At 40.1% G+C, this 19361-nt stretch overlaps 1 protein-coding gene across 2 annotated transcripts in view; it reads right to left on the reverse strand.

Annotated features, from left to right (window-relative positions):
• Nucleotides 1-19361, reverse strand: part of CALU (calumenin) — a 33483-nt gene that overhangs the window by 3364 nt on the left and 10758 nt on the right. The window contains exons 3-6 of one of the 2 annotated variants that reach the window (XM_033194498.1): nt 14399-14592; nt 9503-9669; nt 8718-8778; nt 750-949 (exon numbers count right to left, since the gene is read on the reverse strand). In XM_033194498.1, the coding sequence (XP_033050389.1) occupies nt 750-949; nt 8718-8778; nt 9503-9669; nt 14399-14592 (622 nt within the window). Of the gene's footprint in view, nt 1-749; nt 950-8717; nt 8779-9502; nt 9670-14131; nt 14326-14398; nt 14593-19361 lie in introns of both variants that reach the window. The other variant, XM_033194499.1, reaches the window with a different exon arrangement.

Below are 19361 nucleotides of genomic sequence, written 5' to 3' on the forward strand. Positions count from 1 at the left end.
TTTTCTCATACATCTCAGGACACAACACCTGGCTACTAAAGTGACTTTGAGCAAGAACTTAAAGCAGATCAACCCTTAAAAAGGCTCTAAGATAAAAAACTGAAGTTGAAATTGAAGACTAGCCTAGACAAAAGTATACTCAGAACACTAAAAATCTCCATCTTTAGACTGATTTTCAGCTTACTCCAAGCAGGGCATTCAAATCTCTGACACAGGTGACTGGGCTTAGGGACAACAATACTTTGAACAAAATATCTCAGATAACTAATTGATCAAGGACAATTTGAACAGGCTCCAAAGAAAAGCTGATTTATAGCCTACACAAAGGACCCAATTTAAAAAAAGCATATTTGATTTAAGAAGGAAACAACCAGCTTTCAGCAGACAGAATGGGCCTGTGACAGGTAAAGGAACAAATGAAGTAACAAAGCAAAAAAAAAAAAAAAAAAAACATTCCTGGGGATCTAAAAATACGTGATGATGCATGCTGGGCACAGGCTACACACAAAGGCTCTTTTCTGAAGCCAAATTTCCTACAATGCTATCAGCACTGGGCAAAGGGATTTCTAAAATGAGATCAGATAGCTAGTGCTGCCCTGAAAGGTTTTAATTGCCAGATTCAGATACTTGGCTGACTCAGACTAATTAAGACCCTAAATGCTCTTTGCACCTTAACATAAACTGTTTAGGTGATCCCCTAGAAGCATGCTTCAATCAAGGATAGATTGTGTGGGCCTGGCTGGACTTACCTTATTTTGGTCCGATTCATAGACCAGGTGCCTGGCTTCTGCCTCTGCATGATCATAGTCTGAGGGAAGGATCCAGTCTTTAGTCTCTTCCTTGTCCATCTTTCCATCACGGTTCTTATCCCGAAACTCAACAAACTGCTCTCGCTCTGTCTTTACCCATTCTGGCTCATCAGTATTCCCATCATGGCTGTACATGTCACCTGGGCACACAGACATACATACAAAAGAAGGTTTGTCTTTTCCCAAAAACTGCCTCATGCTAATCTGGCCTAACCCTTTTTCTTCATCCATTTGTTTGGAACCCAACAGCAGCTGCGAGGGTATTTTAGGCCAGAGAGACCTTAGAAAGCAAGGTATTTTCCTGAGGCTTAATGACTTATCTTGCAACAAGAATATTTCCAGCTGCTGATTTTAAGTCACATGAGAGCAAGGAGTCCTTATACCTTAATAAATGCAGAAATAAGAGGAGAGAACTACCATCAAGAAAGATTTAGACTCGTTCCCTACATTTCATTTCACCCTAAGGTAGCTAATTAAACTGGACCACTTGTTTTAGAAAGGTGTAGCCCAATTACTACAAAGAGTCCATTATACCAGTGGCCTTCAGTTGGGACAAGTATGCCCCTGGGGAAACAGGAACACTGTCAAGGAGTACACTGAGAAAGGTCAGTCAAGAGAGAATCAAATTCCAGATACTCAGTTCCACATACAGTTTTTTCCAAAAATTGATCTTCATAAGAATGTACCTCTGGCCATCAAGGTTTTTTCCACATCTCCCCCCTTTCACAACTGCCCTTGTCCCACTTTATAAAAGAAAGGCATATGTTCATCCATTTTGAAACTACAGCGTAAAAAGCTCCAAGATAATGAAAAAGAAACAAATAGAAATACTAGTGTCTTGCCGGACATGATGGCTCACACCTGTAATCCCAGCATTTTGGGAGGCCGAGGCAGGTAGATCACCTGAGGTCAGGAGTTTGAGACCAGCCTGGCCAAAACGGCAAAAACCTCATCTCTACTAAAAATACAAAAATTAGCTGAGCATGGTGGTGCACGCCTGTAATCCCAGCTACTCGAGAGGCTGAGGCAGGAGAATCACTTGAACCCAGGAGGCAGAGGTTACAGAGAGTCAAGATCATATCACTGCATTCTAGCTTGGGCGACAGAGCAAGACTCCGTCTCAAAAAAAAAAAAGAAAAGAAAAAGAAAAAGAAATACTAGTGTCAGTCTTGAGAATGTAAATGTCTGAAAAAAATGAATAAATTCTTCTGCATGTCAAAAGGTTTTAAATTCTTTGCTAAAAAAACAAACAAACAAACAAAAAACCTTGAAAAATGGCCTGAGTTTTAGCTAAGGGATCATTAAACATAATTTTTGGGCCGGATGCAGTGGCTCATGCCTGTAATCCCAGCACTTCGGGAGGCTGAGGCAGGTGGATCACTTGAGATCAGGAGTTTGAGACCAGCATGGCCAACATGGTGAAACCCCATCCCTACTAAAAATAAAAATAAAATTAGCTGGGTGTGGTGGTCCATGCCTGTAATCCCCAGCTACTGGGGAGGCTGAGGCAGGAGAATCGCTTGACCCTGGGAGGCAGAGGTTGCAGTGAGCCGAGATCATGCCTCTGTACTCCAGCCTGGGTGACAGAGCGAGACTCCACCGTAAAACAAAAAAAAAAAACCCATAATTTTTGATGATAGATTACATGATTTCTGGCATGTAACTCAAAAGGAGTTCCAAGAACTAAGCGACATTGCTGTGACAAAACTTCCATTTCCATCAACTTATTTACTAATGTAAACAAGGTCTGTTAGTACTTCCTCTAAAAATAAAAATTAGGAATTGGTGCTGAATCCCATTTCACTCTAGCGATAAGTAATTGTCATCCATGGATATGAAACTATTTGAAAAAAAAAAAAGTGTCAAAGAAATGCATTTAAAAAATATGTAAACATAAAACGTTTGCAATACATGTTATTTTGTTCAATTGTGTATTAATAATTGTAATAGTAACTTAACCCAGAAGACTCTAAAAACACTTAAGAGCCATATCTCAGAAAACCATTTTCCATATTTCAATTTACATACACAATACTCTTGCAAATAAGAATGTCAAAATGACTAAGGCTTTCAAGATAAAATATGTCAGAATATAATTCTGTTGAGGAAGTAAACTGCAAATGTATCTAATAGAAGGCTGACTCGTGAGCCTGAGATCAGCCTGGGCAACATGGCAAAACACCTACAAGAAATACAAAAATTAGCCAGGCATGGCAGCACACACCTACAGTCCCAGCTACTCAGGAGGCTGAGGCAGGAGGATGGCTTGAGCCTGGGAGGTCGAGGCTACAGTGAACCATGATCACGCCACTGCACTCCAGCTTAGGCGACAGAGCAAGACCCTGTCTCAAAAAGAAAAAGAAAAAGAAAAAAAAGAAGTAGGAGGCCAGGTAGCTGACATGTATAATCCCTGCACTTTGGGAGGCCAAGGCAGGTAGAGCTCTTGAGCCTAGGATTTCTAGACCAGCCTGGGCAACACAGGGAGACCCATGTCCACAATAATAATAATAACAAAAATTAGCTGGGTGTGGTGATGCTCTTCTGTGGTCCCAACTGAGGTGAGAGGATCACTTGATCTCCCCACTTTGGAGATCGAGGCTGCTGTGATTGTGCCACTGCACACCAACATGGGCAACAGAATGAGACTCTTGTCTTTAAAAAAGAAGAAGAAATAGGAAGAGTGTAAAATGTCCAAGTTGGTGAGCAGTTTATTCATTTATTTTTTCAAGACAATATCATGTGGTGACTGGTAAGTAGTATAAATATCCCCAAATCCCTATAAATTTAAACAAAAAAAAGGGCAATTAAGTGATGGTCACATTGCTAACCAAACATCATAACTTTAAAAAAAAAAAAAAAAGTACCAAAGAAACATTTCCTTTTTAACTATTAAGAAATATAGGCTGCGCGCTGTAGCTCAAGCCTGTAATCCCAGCACTTTGGGAGGCCGAGACGGGTGGATCACGAGGTCACGAGATCGAGAGCATCCTGGCTAACACGGTGAAACCCTGTCTCTACTAAAAAAAAAAACCAAAAAACTAGCTGGGTGAGGTGGCGGGCGCCTAGAGTCCCAACTACTCGGGAGGCTGAGGCAGGAGAATGGCGTAAACCTGGGAGGCGGAGCTTGCAGTGAGCTGAGATCTGGCCCACTGCACTCCAGCCCGGGCGACAGAGAGAGACTCCGTCTCAAAAAAAAAAAAAAAAAAAAAAAGAAATTGGCACTTTGGGAGGTCGAGACGGGCGGACCACGAGGTCAGGAGATCAAGACCATCCTGGCTAACACGGCAAAACCCTGTCTCTACTAAAACTAGCTGGGCGTGGTGGCATGTGCCTGCAGTCCCAGCTACTTGGGAGGCTGAGGCAGGAGAATGGCATAAACCCAGGAGGCAGAGCTTGCAGTGAGCTGAGATCCGGCCACTGCACCCCTCCAGCCTGGGCCACAGACTGAGACTCCGTCTCAAAAAAAAAAAAAAAAGAAGAAAATAAATGTAAAAAATTACGGATATTTTCTTATATACCCACAATGCCACTTTCATATTTTACAAAATCAATTCCTTGGTATCATCTAATACCCAGACTGAATTTAAATTTCCTGATTATCTTTTTAAAGTTGGCGTGTCCAAATTATAGACGTTGCTATGGTATTTTGTATTTAAATTTTATAGATTTCTTTCAGAATTACTTTCAAAATGTCAATGCTTACCACTAACAGAGATTATTCTTTTTCTCTTTTGAGACAGGGTCTTGCTCTGTGCCCAGGTTGGAGTGCACTGGTGCAATAACAGTGCACTGCAACCTCAAACCCTCAGGCTCAAGTGATCCTCCTGAGTTGCTGGGACTACAGGCACACGCCACCATGTCCGGCTTTTTTTTTTGTATTTTTTCTAGAGACAGGGTTGCGCCATGTTGTCCAGGCTGGTCTCAAACTCCTGGGCTCAGGTGATTCACCTGCCTCAGCCTCCCAAAGTTCTCGGATTATAGGAATGAGCTACGGCATCCAGCCCAACAGAGGCTATTCTTTATAACTGTTTAAATTTCTTAATTAAATATTTCAGATGCCAGCTTTAAAACACAAAGGGAATGCTGTTGGTCAAATTCTTTCAGGAGTTATGTAAGTGAACAAGTCTGAAAACGCTTGAGTTATACGACATCTAAGTTAAGTGTAACTGCATTGCATGTAAGGTATGGGAAAACACTTAAAGAGAAGGCTAAACAGTTCCTGCAAGTTCTAAGCAAAGGTATTTAGTCAGTGCTGCCACTTTCCTGACCTTGAGTGTTAAGGGTAGAAGTACTCCTCTGTCTTAACCTCACAAGAGAAGTTCCTCAAAGCAGGACTTGCCAATTTTTCCCAAGGCTACAGCACATTCAGAAAATGTAGTATTTGTATGGTCTACTGGACCAGGTCCCTGCCCGAGCTGTCCTGAAGGCTAAGAAAACTTATTCACAGGATACAGATTGGAAAGTTCTGAATTAGGAAACAGATACATGCTTAAAAGATATGGTTTTAAAGGAAGTTAGAATACACAATACACTACAATGTAAGTGCATTTTAAAGCTAGGTGACTAAAGACAATATTTTAATTTCTATTTTTATTTATTTTATTTTACTTTTTGAGACAGAGTCTTGTTCTGTGGCCCAGGCTGGAGTGCACTGGAGCGATCTTGGCTCACCGCAACCTCCGCCTCCCAGGTTCAAGCCATTCTCCTGCCTCAGCCTCCTGAGTAGCTGGGATTACAGGCACGTGCCACCACACCTGGTTAATTTTTATATTATTAGTAGAGACGGGGTTTCACCATGTTGGTCAGGCTGGTCTCTAACTCCTGATCTTGTGATCTGCCCACCTCAGCTTCTCAAAGTGTTAGGATTACAGACATGAGCCACCATGCTTGGCCGAATTTCTATTTTTAAAAGATTCCATCTATTTGATGATTTGAAGGGACTATTAATTTTCTTGGGTTGACATTACCTTTAAAAAAATGTTTTTAGAAACACATATACATTTTAGACATATATACCTAAATGTTTACAGATGAAATGACATAATGATTGGGATTTACTTCAAAGTAAGAAGGAAGCAAGGAAGTGGATGTGGCTAAGAAAAAAACTGGCTGTAAGTTGATTGTTGTTGAGGTTAGGCATGGGTATATGGGGATTCATGATACTATTCTAATTTTGGGGCAGGTGTGGTGGCTCACATTTGTAATCCCAGCACTTTGGGAGGCTGAGGCGGTCAGATCACTTGAGGCCAGGAGTTCAAGATCACCCTGGCCAACACGGTGAAACCCCGCCTCTATTAAAAATACAAAAATTAGCCAGGTGTGCTGGTGCATGCCTGTAATCCCAACTACTCAGGAGGCTAAGGCATAAGAATCACCTGAACCTGGGAGGCAGAGGTTGTAGTGAGTGGAGATCATGCCACACCACTGCACTCCAGCCGGGGGACACAGCAAGACTGTCTCAAAAAAAAAAAAAAAAAGTCGTGTATGTCTGCAATGCTCTATAATAGATTTTAAAAATAAAAATAATTATCAGCATAACTTTGGGAGTGTTTTTTTTTTTTTTTCTTCTTTCCCTATGTTTCCACAGGCACTGATGGGGGCTTATTTCAATGCTAAATTTATGAGGCAAAGAACTTTGTTTCTTCATGATCTCCTTCAACAGGGCACTAGAAGTTGAAAGATACTGTTTGGGAGAATTTTAGGTTTACAAAGCCCAGCACCCCAGATGTAAAAGTATTTGCATTAGTTACTGACTTGTAAAAAAAAAAAAAAAGCACACATGCACAAGGTAGCTTTGGTAGCTTCAAAATATAACTCCTCTGTCCATGAATCTATATGATACACAGGGAGACAGAAATATCTCCTTATGTGGCCTCAATGCTTGATAAGTGATGTAGTTAACAGTTATACAAATTCCTCTCCTTGGGAGGTTCAAAAGAGTTCCTCAGTTTCAGCAATGGCAATAAAATGGCAAAAGCCAAGAATAAAAAGATAAATCATTTAAAAGTAGAAAACCCTATAAACATCAACCTGGGCTCAGTAAATGCACCTAGGCATTTATCCACTGTCCTGATAAAACTTCTCCAAAAAAAAAAAAAAAACAAAAAAAAAAACCGTTTAGGGAAACACCCTATCCTATCTTCCATCACTCATCCTTCTTTAAGAAAAGTTCAAAGTACGTCACTGAACCTAAGAAAAGGAAGGTGAACAGTCAAGGAGTAATTCAATTGGAATAACTGACTTGCTCCACACAGTTTAATGAAAGGTGACAGAGGTAAGGATTAAGTCTTCCTTTCAGGCTTAAAATAAACATCTCAGATAACTATCAGAGGTCTAAAAACAAACGGGTTTATCTGAAACACAAAACCAATGGTGTGCTAGAATAAGTCATTCCCAATAAGTATGTGAAATATTAAAATATCTAACATCTTTCTAAACAAAGTATTTGTAACAATGACATTTGTAGTAACGTCTTATACTTTCCATCTTTACTCACTTTTTTAAAGAGATGGAGTCTCGCTATGTTGCTCAGGCTGGAGTACAGTTGCTATCTACAGGCACAACCTCATTACTAATTAGCACAGTTCTGACCTGCTCTGATTCTATCCTGGGCTGGTTCACCCGTCCTTAGGCAACCTGGTGATCCCCTGCTCCCAGGAGGTCACCATATTGATGATGAACTTGTGACTACAGTCCAGAACTCTTGGACTCAAGTGATCCTCCTGCCTCAGCCTCCCAAGTAACTGGGTATGCCACCACACCCAGCTCCTTTACTCATTTTAATTTCTGTCACAATAATTGGGAAACAATTTGCTCAACTACTTGGTAAGAAAGACAGCTTTTTTTTTTCTTTTTAAGCAATGAGAGTATCTTAAAATTAGTCTGACGATAATAAAACAGAGCTTTACTTGGGAGAAATTAGCCTTGAAGGTGTGACATCCAAAACAATTTTTTAAAAAAAATTAGACACTAAAAAGGGAAATGTCAAAAGTGAGAAACTTAAAAAACAAAAGTAAAGTAGTCAGAGAATCAGACAGAAAATATGAATGGAACACAGTAAAAAGGAATGTCTACAAGAGGGATCAGCAACTCCCCATCATTTATTTATCCATCTCTTAATCCATTCTCTATCTCCTTTCCCTGGTTTTCACTATGTCAGTCTGGGCTCCCTGCAACTCTTTACCATCAGTTCCACTGAGCGTGCAGGATACGCTATATCTGTGCTGTTGAGGATGGTAGCCACAGGTGCTTACTGAGCACTTGAAATGTGGCTGGGATGTGCTATAAGTATTAAAAAAACCCTCAATAATTTATATTAAGTGGAAATTACAGTATTTTAGAATTTCAACACACTGTTGAAATTTCATCTGTTTCTTTTTACTTTTTAATGTGGCTATTAGAAAAGTTAAAATTACATATGGGGCTCACATTTATATGTTGATTGGGCAGTGTGGCTATGGATACTTTATCACAACCCACTATCACACTGGTCTGGTTAATGATCTAGTGACGGCTAATCAGCTAGTGAGAATTGACCTTTGGGGTAAATTGTTTCTATGGGCAAATACATCTTTCTTTTTTTTTGAGACAGAGTTTCACTCTTGTCACCCCGGCTGAGTGCAATGGTGTGTTCTCGGCTCACTACCACCTCTGCCTCTTGGGTTCAAGCAATTCTTCTGCCTCAGCCTCCTGAGTAGCTGAAATTACAGGTGCCTGCCACCACACCCAGCTAATTTTTTTGTATTTTTAGTAGAGACAGGGTTTCACCATGTTGACCAGGCTGGACTTGAACTCCACGGCCTCCCAAAATGTTGGGATTACAGGCGTGAGCGACTGCGCCTGGCCAGCAAATACATATTCCAAAGCTTCTCAGCTTTTCTAAGAAAAACACTAGAAGCAGAGACTTACCAATATACTCTTCTAGATCAATGAAACCATCAGCATTCTTATCTATATCTTCCATTGTTTCCTAAACAGGAAAGAATAAGAAGAGACTATTAAGTTAGTCTCTGAATTTGCCAGAAGAAAGTAAAGTATCTAGTTTAGGCAAACATTTATCATTCATTAAACATACACATACATGTATGTATGTATGTAGGTACGTATGTGTGTCTGTATGGTTAAAACCATTTCTAGCCAGGAAATGGTAAAACATGAGCAATTTCTTACGCTTCAATCGAAAAGAACTGAGTCTTCCTGGCAGAACACTGACACTGCTTAATGACAAACTATCCCATCCCGCCTGTGATGATCTACCTGGTCGCCTTAGTCATGCGAAAGTCACACTAACAGGAGATGTGACCAGTGATTATGTGTACAGCTATAGATAGTCTATGTTATTAGTAACTGCCTTCTGTGAGAGTTCTTTAGTATCACTGTTATTACTCGATGTCTGACTATTGGTCATGGGATATTTTAAATAATAGGATTTCCCCCCATTTTTACAATATGAAGCTACCAATGAAATGGCAAAATATATTACATGATAGAGGTATTATCATACTAAACAGAATGCCCAAGGCACCTTGATCAAGGTCACAGAAAAACAGTGACAGACCTTGGATTCTGAATCTGGCCAGTACTTACATAGCATATCACTCTGCCAAATACACAGGAAAGGCTAAAGGGGAAAGATAGAATAAGCCACAAAAAGAGAAACTGAGTCCCTGTTCAGAATCCTTGTTCTCACCCACCTGCACTACTATATCTTTCATGTAGTCATACTCCTCAGGGTGCAGGAAAGCTGTGAACTCCTCCTTTGTGGCAATGAGGTCTCCATCCTTGTCTGCCATTTTAAACCTCCGCTCATCTCTAACCATCATCTGTTTATAGTTAAATCCATCATCAGGGTCTGGATCATCTAGAAAACAAAAATTTAGGTCAAATCTTAAAAGGCTTTCAGAAAACATGAAAATGTGTGGGGTGGGAAATCAACTTCAAATAAAGATAAACCATGCAATGAAGAAATAACTGATTACACAGGTAAAACTGCAGCAGTACAAAGACATTTAGTCTTGGGCTACAGCTCCAGTATTGGGATGTCAGAGTCAGCTTCAAGTTCACATGGAACTCTGGCTTCTGAACTATGTAACTCACTGTTATGCTTCACTATTGGTACTAAGGCTGCTAGAAGGCTTGAATTTTCTAGTTACCTCTGGAAGGCAGTGGTGGCTCTCAAGTCCTACACTGCCTGAGTTTTAACTCTACCATTTTCTATCTGTTTGGCCTGTGCCTTTGTCTTTTTTATCTGTAAAATGGAGATAGCAATGGTGCCAGCTTCACAAGATTGTTATAAGGTTTAAATGAGAAAATATATCTAAGTGCTTAGAAACAATGCCTGGCACATAGTTGGCTTTCAATAAATGTCAGTTATTGCTATTTTTATTAAACATTAGGATCCCATTAAGAAGATAAAACCAAAGGCCTTCTATCTCATATAATGGACACTTGGATTCAAGCAACAGAATGCCACCACTTTGAAGGTCACATTCTTTTTTTTTCAGTCAACGCAGAAATCTACCAAGAGTTACAGGTATTATTCATCCCCATTTATGTGAAATTCCAGAAAATGCAAACTAATTTAGAGTCACAGAAAACAGATGAGTGATTGTCTATGGACAGGGGAATGGGGAGGATGAGAAGGATTACCAAAGGACGTGAGGAAATGTTGGGGGGGATAATGGATATGCTCATTATCGTGATTGCAGTGGTGGTTTCACTGGTAAACACATACGTCAAAACTCATCAATTATGCACTTAAATACATACAGTTCACTTTATGTCAATAATGACAAAGGCATACAAAAAAAAAACACCCTTAGATTACAACCAAATTGATATTTGGAACTACCCATCTGTTATGATATCGAGCTACACAAGCAGCAGTTATCTAGTCTCTATATAAGAATATAGAAAAGTGAAATTTTGTTTTTTTTTCTGTTTTTTTTTTTTTTTTTTTTTGAGACAGAGTCTTGCTCTGTCGCCCAGGCTGGAGAGCAGTGGTGCAAACTTGGCTCACTGCAAGCTCCGCCTTCCGGGTTCACACCATTCTCGTGCCTGAGCCTCCTGAGTAGCTGGGACTACAGGCACCCACCACCACGCCCGGCTATTTTTTTGTATTTTTAGTAGAGACGGGGTTTCACTGTGCTAGCCAGGATGGTCTTGATCTCCTGACCTCGTGATCCACCCGCCTTAACCTCCCAAAGTGCTGGGATTACAGGCATGAGCCACCACGCCCGGCCGAAATTTAGCTTTTTAAGCTGAAAGGATGTGGAGTTAACTGCAGGAAAGTAATAAAATTTTTTTCCAATCTGAGTTCCTGTATAAACCGAATTAAGATAACAGACATGAAAATTTTTTGAAGATATTTTAAAAAGTAAAAGACACCCACATTAATGTTAAGAAATTATTGTTCCTGCAACATTGATTATATAAAAAGGATATGACACTGGTTTTATAAAAAAGACCCACAGGGCCCCTTTAAGAATAACATCATTACTGCTGACCTTTGAGACTGTTCAATCTTTCCACACTTTAAGCACAGTTTAAAGAAACAAAAACAAAATTACTGTATTATTTTGAGAGTTGAGCATTTTGAAGCTTCATTCTTTATTGAGTGTCAAAAATTCAGTAAGACAGCTTAATGAATCATAAGGCTTTGGGATCCTGTACGTACGTACGTACACACACACACACACACACACTCTCTCTCTCTCTCAAAGCCATAATAGGTTGAGATGGAGAACGTAAGGCAAACAAGCCTTTCTCAGATACTAAGGTGTCTCTTCTAAACAAAGTTTCAGTACGATGTAACATAAATAAGAAACGTAACAAGACAACTTATACTTTAAGACTAAATTCTTACATAAGTGCTCTCTTCCCTTGGGGTAAAACATGTTGACTGGACTCAAATAGCCTAATAGCAACATGCACATACATACATAAGGATGGAAATAGGAAGATACATTTTTTTTTTTTTTTTAAATTTATAGAGTCAGGGCCTTGTTCTGTGGCCCAGGCTGGAGTGCAGTGCAGTCATAGCTCAATGCAGTCTTGGACTCCTGGGCTCAAGCAATCCTCCTGCTTCGGCCTCCCAAGTAGCTAGGACTACTGACAAGTACTACCATTCCTGGCTACCTTTTGATGTATTTTTTTTTGTAAAGATGGGGCCTAGCTTTATTGCCCTGGCTGGTCTCGAATTCCTGGACTCAAGCAACCTTTCTGCCTTGGCCTCCCAAAGTGTTAGGATTATAGGCATAAGCTGCTGTGCCTGGCCAAAACTTTAACGACAAAACCTATATTCCTATAGCTCTGCTTGGAATGCCGTATTTATCCTAAGCACCAGTTCTGGCCCTAGCTGGCCTGTATACAGCTTTAGGTAGGCTCTTCATCTAGTTTTGCTATAGACAGGGTAGATCTCAGTATTTCATATTTTACTTGTGGCAGAGACGGTGTTAACCTTTCTCTCATGGATAGCGGATTCATTGAGACAGATTTTTAACTAAGAGCTATGATGATTTATACCTGAACTCCAAATTGAATCAAGAACACTCAGTAACAAATACTCCTCCTCACTTCTCTAAGCCAACTCATGACCCCCTCAGTGCTGTCCACCCTCACGCCTCTGGGGAAAGATGCCTTATAAAGACATTGCTTCTCCAGTCAGTGCTTCAGCTTATGCAGTCTCAGGCAGCAGAAATACCCATTATGTTGAATCATTTGCCCTGTGAGGCAACAGAGCTCTCAACAGATTTTTATGCACATAATCATGCACAGTGCTGAAGAATCATTCTGGGCAACAAGTGAGTGCCTAGGTCAGAGCTGAGATTTATTTACACACCATTTTGTTTAGGTCACCAATAGCCTACTCTTTGCTTTATATTTATCATTAATTCCAAATAAATCAGGAAGGTGTTGGGTCTCAGCCAGAGCAAGAAGCAGGATGCCTCTCCATCTGTGCTGACTGTTTAATACATGTGTTCTTAATTGGGTGAAGGATATGTTTGGTTCTTGGCTAAGTGTCAAGCATTGAGAGAGAGTGCCACTTTAGTCTTAGGAAAGAGAACAAGCCTGACACAGAAATAAAAGTCTCTTCACCAGAAATGCATGCAGTCCTGTAATTAATGCAGACAGCTGGCTATCTGTGGGGAAACAGATCCATTATACACTCACTGTTAGTCAGTGGAAGAGAACGCTTGCTTTAACCCAGAAGGTTGCCTAATTTCCAGGATTAAAATGGAGAAAGTACCATTTATATTAATACATTCTTGTCTTAAACTGTAACCATGTACAACAGAGGAATTTCACGAATAAAAACACCCTGGGTCATCAACTCAGTAAGACTCACTGCCTAGTATTCAGCAGCAGGCAAGTGTTACAAGTAAAAGAAAATTACTAACAGGTGGCCCAAGCGTACAAGCTATCAAATCAACAAAAAGCAATCAAATTAACATTTATTTGCCTTAAAGCATTTGCAAAGCAGGCTGATAAACTCATGTGCCAGAGAAAACAAATGGGAAATTTTCATTTCCAAACTTCAGTAAGCAGACATACTGAAATAGTTGAATTTTATCAAGGAAAGCTATTTTATTAAAGAAAGACTTCTCACCAGTTATAAAGAAATCTAATTTGGTTTGAATTTTAGGTACAACACTTTATTGGGACCATGTCAACAGACATCTCAAAGCCCCTTGCTTTGCACTGTTGGAACTATGTAGCCTTATAGCCTTTTTTTTTTTTTTTTTGACAGGTCTTGCTCTGTCCCCAAGGCTGGAATGCAGCAGTGCAATCATGGCTTGCAGCTGCCTCAACCTCCTGGGCTTAAGTGATCCTCCCACCTCAGCCTCCTGAGTATCTAGGACAGGCATGTGCCACCATGCTTGGCTAATTTAAATTAAAATTTTTTTTTTTTTGGTAGACACAGGGTCTCCCTATGCTGCCCAGACTGGTCTCAAACTCCTGGGCCCAGGCAATCGTCCTGCCTCAGCATCCCAAAGTGCTTACAGGCGTGAGCTATCGGCACCAGGCCCAATGTATTCTTTTAAATGAATCTACTTCAAAAATTGTCTCTATGAGGGATGACATAAAGAAAAAATGGTAAAATATATGTAAAATGCTAAAAATGTAGAAGATAACAGACTTCAGAAAATGACAATTAAACATATTTAAAAAAACATAATATACAAATTTAAAATTAATAAAGGGAATCAGTTTAGCACTGAATTGAACTATTTAAGATAAGCTTCCCTTCCTTTACTGCGTGACCCATTTGTTTCTTTGACTCAAGACCATGGTCTCTGCCAGGCTGACATCTTGCCCCTTACCCAGGTAAGTGCCATAAGTCACGTTTCTGTACTCATCCCAGGAGATTAAGCCGTCTTGGTTCATATCAAACTCCTGCCACTGGTTTTCAACATTGTCATATATGTATTTCTTCTGGGCGTGCTTAATCCAGGATTTCAGCTCCCCCTCCGTCACAAACCCATCTTTATCCGCGTCTATTTTATCTACAATCATTCTACAAGACAAAACAGTTACGTTTCAAGGTGCCAGCTCCACAAGGCTTTTTCCCCCAGATAGTAGGGACCTACCTAAAACGTAGCCGTAGGTGGCATTTTTATACTCCTCCCAGGAAACGAGGCCGTCCTCATTGAGGTCATGCCCCTTCCACTGTCGCTCTACATCCTCGTAAATCCAGCGCTTTTGTGCAAATTTAATCCAGTCTTTGAGCTCATCCACAGTGACAAACCCGTCCTTGTCGCCATCTATTTTACTTACAATCTTTCTGTAGAAAATGCAGAGAAATCCAGCAAAAGGTTAAAAAGACACAGAACTCTGGACTTAGCCAGGTGTGTGCCCAGGGCTAATGCACAGAAATAAAAAATTGTCTCCAAAACAAAACTGCCAGGCCAGCAACTGAAAAAAATGGTCCATTACTGGTCTGTAACAAGCCACAGTGAATAAGGTCAACACAGTCAAGGCTGGTGCACTTGGATCCAAAAGCAAACTCAGCCTATCTCTTTAGAGGTAGATTTCAGCCTATGGTTAGAATTCAGGAGTGAATATCCACTCCTATCCAAGTTCTCCACTCTTTGTATCAAACAACACGTAAAACTTTGTTTTTCCTTTTTTTCATTTTTATTTTCTCTAGTGAAGATGTGGCTGAACTTTATTTTTCTTTATTGCTTACAGAAGAGAAACTCCAATTCTTGGTAAATAATCATGGTTTTCTAAAAATTCATAATATTTACATCAGACTTTAAAAATTTAGCTGCTTTTAGAAAAAGTAACACTTTTGATAAAAATACGAAGATATCAAAAAAGTTCTGGGATCATTTATATCTCAAGGCAAGATTATTTTTAAAAAACAGATAAAAAGACAGGAAGATGCGTATCTAAAAAATGGCTAGCAGCTTTTAAATACTATGTTCAACTGGATTTTTACATGAAAACAGAGAACTCTGAGGAAATGATGTGGTAAGAATGTATATCTGATTATGAGAATGTTAATAAGCTGAGAGAGTTAGTATGTAGATCATAAAGCAAAACCACAAAGCTAAAGGATCAGTAGCTTTATGAAGCTTTATAAGTGTCTTTCTTCCAGATCTATCATCTTATGGATTTAAAAATATGGGCATGATATGAAAACTTCTGTTTAAAGGTGCAATCACTTAACTACAGAGGCAAGATCATCCTGTGTAATGTTACCCAAGTAAGCAGCCCAGTTTGGAATGTGAAGTTGAAGTCAAAACTTCCAACAGAAGCGAAATCTTGGTATACTCCTATGCTCTATTATTTGCAGGACTGAAAAGATCGTCACTTGGTAGCAAATAATGTCTTTCCCCAGTCTGTGTTCATTTCATGAATACAACATAGGAAAGTGATCAGAATTGAAGAGCACTAGTGACACTATGAAAAGAGACTCATCTTGATACAGATAGGGTGTTAGATACAACTATTACTTAAATCCTATAAGTAACTACCTATAAGGATTGAAAAGATTGTCACTTGGTAGCAAATGTCTTTCCCCAGTTTATTTCATGAAAAAACATAGGAAAGTGATCAGAATTGAAGAGCACTAGTGACACTATGAAAAGAGACTCATCTTGATACAGATACGGTATTAGATACAACTATTACTTAAATCCTATAAGTAACTAGCATTTTCCTTCAGAGAATGTGTAATCTTGCTCCAAAATGTTAACAGGAAAGGTAAACCAGTAAGAAGTTATCTCTGGACTGGCACAGTGGCTCACGCCTGTCATCTCAGCACTTTGGGAAGCCAAGGTGGACAGATCACCTGGCAGGAGGTGACGAATTCAAGACCAGCCTAGCCAACATGGTGAAACCCAGTCTCTACTAAAAACAAAACACAAAAATTAGCTGGGCATGGTGGCGCATGCCTATAATCTCAGCTATTCAGGAGGCTGAAGCAGGAGAATCTCTTGAACCTGGGAGGCCGCGGTTGCAATGAGCTGAGATTGCGCCACTGCACTCCAGCCTGGGAGACAGAGCGAGACCCTGTCTCAATTAAAAAAAAAAAAAAAAAAAAAAAGAAGTTATCTCTTAAATATCCTCTTCTATCTACATAGACATAAGGACAATTTTTGTTGTTGTAACTTTAGTCCTGTAGAATTTTAACACTATTCACAGATGAAGCTATACCAACATTAAAAAGTTCTACATTATTTATAATGGGATGCAGTTTGTGCTCGAATGATACTGGTTACTAATAGTGCCACTGTACAGTTCATAAATAAAGGGCAAGGAAAAAGGGCAACCAGAACCCCTCCTCTCCCCAAAAGGTATTTTTAAACTATTATAAATAGCCTAAGAGAAGGATCGCCCAGATTAAAAAAGACATGACTGTTCAAGACGGGCTTTTCTTAATGAAGCTGGCTAAAGAGCATTCTATTCAATGCAAACATCTCAAATGGTTTAACCTAGGGGTTAGCAAACTTAAGAAAAAAATTATATATTTTTTTACCTAAACAGAAAAATAGTTTACAAGGCAAACTTCTTTTTTAAAAAAGGGACAGATAGTAAATATTTTTGACTTTGTGGGCAACATATGGTATGGTGTGTGTGTGTGTATTTTTTTCTTTTTAAACAAGCCTCTAAAAATGTAAAAGCCATTCTTGCTGATCATCAAGCCTGCAGGCAGTAAGTACACTGGAAGTGGGCACATCCTATTTTAGGCATAAGGCTCTAAACCATCATCTTTAAATGCCTGATGTAAATTTATAAAGCTAATGGTGTCATAATCCTGTGACAGCGGAGAACCCTATGGATGCCACTAAAAAGCCTTTATTCTAGGACAGACACAATGCATTAGTGCACCTCATGTTATTTCTTTTAGGAGGTAGCACATACCTGTACATTTCAAGGAGCATAAAGCAAACTCTTCAGTTGTTTAAGAATTTGGATCAATAAATGGGCTCCAGAAAGGTGACCAATATTCCTGAAATTTTCAGTACACAAAATTTTCTAATTTTTATTGTATTATTATTTTTTGAGACAGGGTCTTGCTCTGTCACCCAGGCTGGAGGGCAGTGGTACAATCACAGCTCACTGTAGCCTTGACCTCCCAGGCTGAAGGGATCCTCTCATCTCAACCTCCTCAGTGGCTGGGACTACAGGCACACGCCACCACGTCCAACTGATTTTTTAATTTGTTGTAGAGAGAGGGTCTCTCTATATTGCCCAGGCTGGTCTCAAACTCCTGAGCTCAAGCAGTCCTCCTGCTTCAGCCTCTCAAAGTGCTGGGATTACAGCTGTGAGCCATTGTGCCTGGCCCAAAATTGTATATATAAGCGTGCACTTTTCTGAGGAAAAGTCCTTAGTTTTCATTAGACTCCCAAAGGGCCTGGGCCTGTGATCCCCAAAAGGATAATGAACTGCTCTAGTTCACTTCTATAATAAATATATCAAGGAATTTTTTTTTTTTTTTTTTTGAGATGGAGTCTCTCTTTGTTGCCAGGCTGGAGTGCAGTGGCGTGATCTCGGCTCACTGTAACCTCTGCCTCCCGGGTTCAAGCAATTCTCCTGCCTCAGTCTCCTGAGAAGCTGGTACTACAGGCACGCGCCACCACGCCCAGCTAACGTTCGTATTTTTAGTAGAGACGGGATTTCACCATATGGGCCAGGATGGTCTCAATCTCTTGACCTCATGATCTGCCTGCCTCGGCCTCCCAAGTGTTGGGATTACAGGCGTGAGCCATTGTGCCCAGCCAGAAAACTTTTTAAATATTAAGAACCACTACCTCAAAACAAATCTTCATTTTAAGGATACATGAAATGGCCTATCTGTCAACATTCTTAATAAGAAAAAATACCTGAAACTTGTATATTGAATTGTTTTAAAATGCTTCCTGTGTTCTTTTAGCTATTATTGCAAATAAGGCATAAACAATGACTTACCTCTTAATAATTACATGTCTTATAGACAGATGGAAAAAAGGGGGAACCTGTTGTTCCCAGTTCTGGTATACATTACCCTACCAAAACAACGTCTGGAAATGCCATAGTAAATAAGTTTTTTAAAAGGTTCATGTGGGATTCTTGCTCCCAACAGTATGTTACTATATAAAGTAGGGATACTTGTCACTACCAACAAAATTTGGGAGAAGCAAACAGTCTATTCGTACATTCCATAAAAAACATGACTTTATCATCTTATTCTAATCAAATACAGAATCTGCATATGTGACGAACTTTTAATATTCACTGATCACAAAAAGGAGTACTTTCTACTGAAAACTGCCAGCAGAGCTTTATCCCTACCTGCAAGGAGCCAGAACATCCTCATTAAAGTACCATCTACACTAAATGACACCAAACCTAAGGGCCTTTCATTATTTAAGAGTAATTCTGTGAAAAAATATGTGCAGACCAAAATGTGGGTTGGACATGCACAATATTAATGGGCGTGACATGAAGAATTAGAATACCCTCTGCATTTCTATTTTCTTTTCTTTTTTTTGAGACGGAGTCTCGCTCTGTTGCCCAGGCTGGAATGCAGTGGCACGATCTCAGCTCACTGCAAGCTCCACCTCCCGGGTTCATGCCATTCTCCTGCCTCAGCCTCCCGAGTAGCTGGGACTACAGGCAACCGCCACCATGCCCAGCTAAATTTTTTTTTGAGACGCAGTCTCGCTCTGTTGCCCGGGCTGGAGTGCAGTGGCCGGATCTCAGCTCACTGCAAGCTCCGCCTCTCGGGTTTACGCCATTCTCCTGCCTCAGTCTCCCGAGTAGCTGGTTCTACAGGTGCCTGCCACCTCGCCTGGCTAGTTTTTTTTTTTGTATTTTTTAGTGGAGACGGCGTTTCACTGTTAACCAGGATGGTCTCAATCTCCTGACCTTGTGATCCACCCGCCTTGGCCTCCCAAAGTGCTGGGACTACAGGCGTGAGCCACCGTGCCGACCTGCATTTCTATTTTCAACCTGGAATGTTAGTACGGTTATTAGATTAAAACTGAAAGTGAGGATGGTCTCTCAAAGGAAAGCAATCTAATAGAACAGTAACTCTGTGATGCATTTCTATCTATATCTACT

Source organism: Trachypithecus francoisi, unplaced genomic scaffold, assembly GCF_009764315.1.
Source record: "Trachypithecus francoisi isolate TF-2019V2 unplaced genomic scaffold, Tfra_2.0 Lachesis_group4, whole genome shotgun sequence".
Classification (NCBI taxonomy): domain Eukaryota; kingdom Metazoa; phylum Chordata; class Mammalia; order Primates; family Cercopithecidae; genus Trachypithecus; species Trachypithecus francoisi.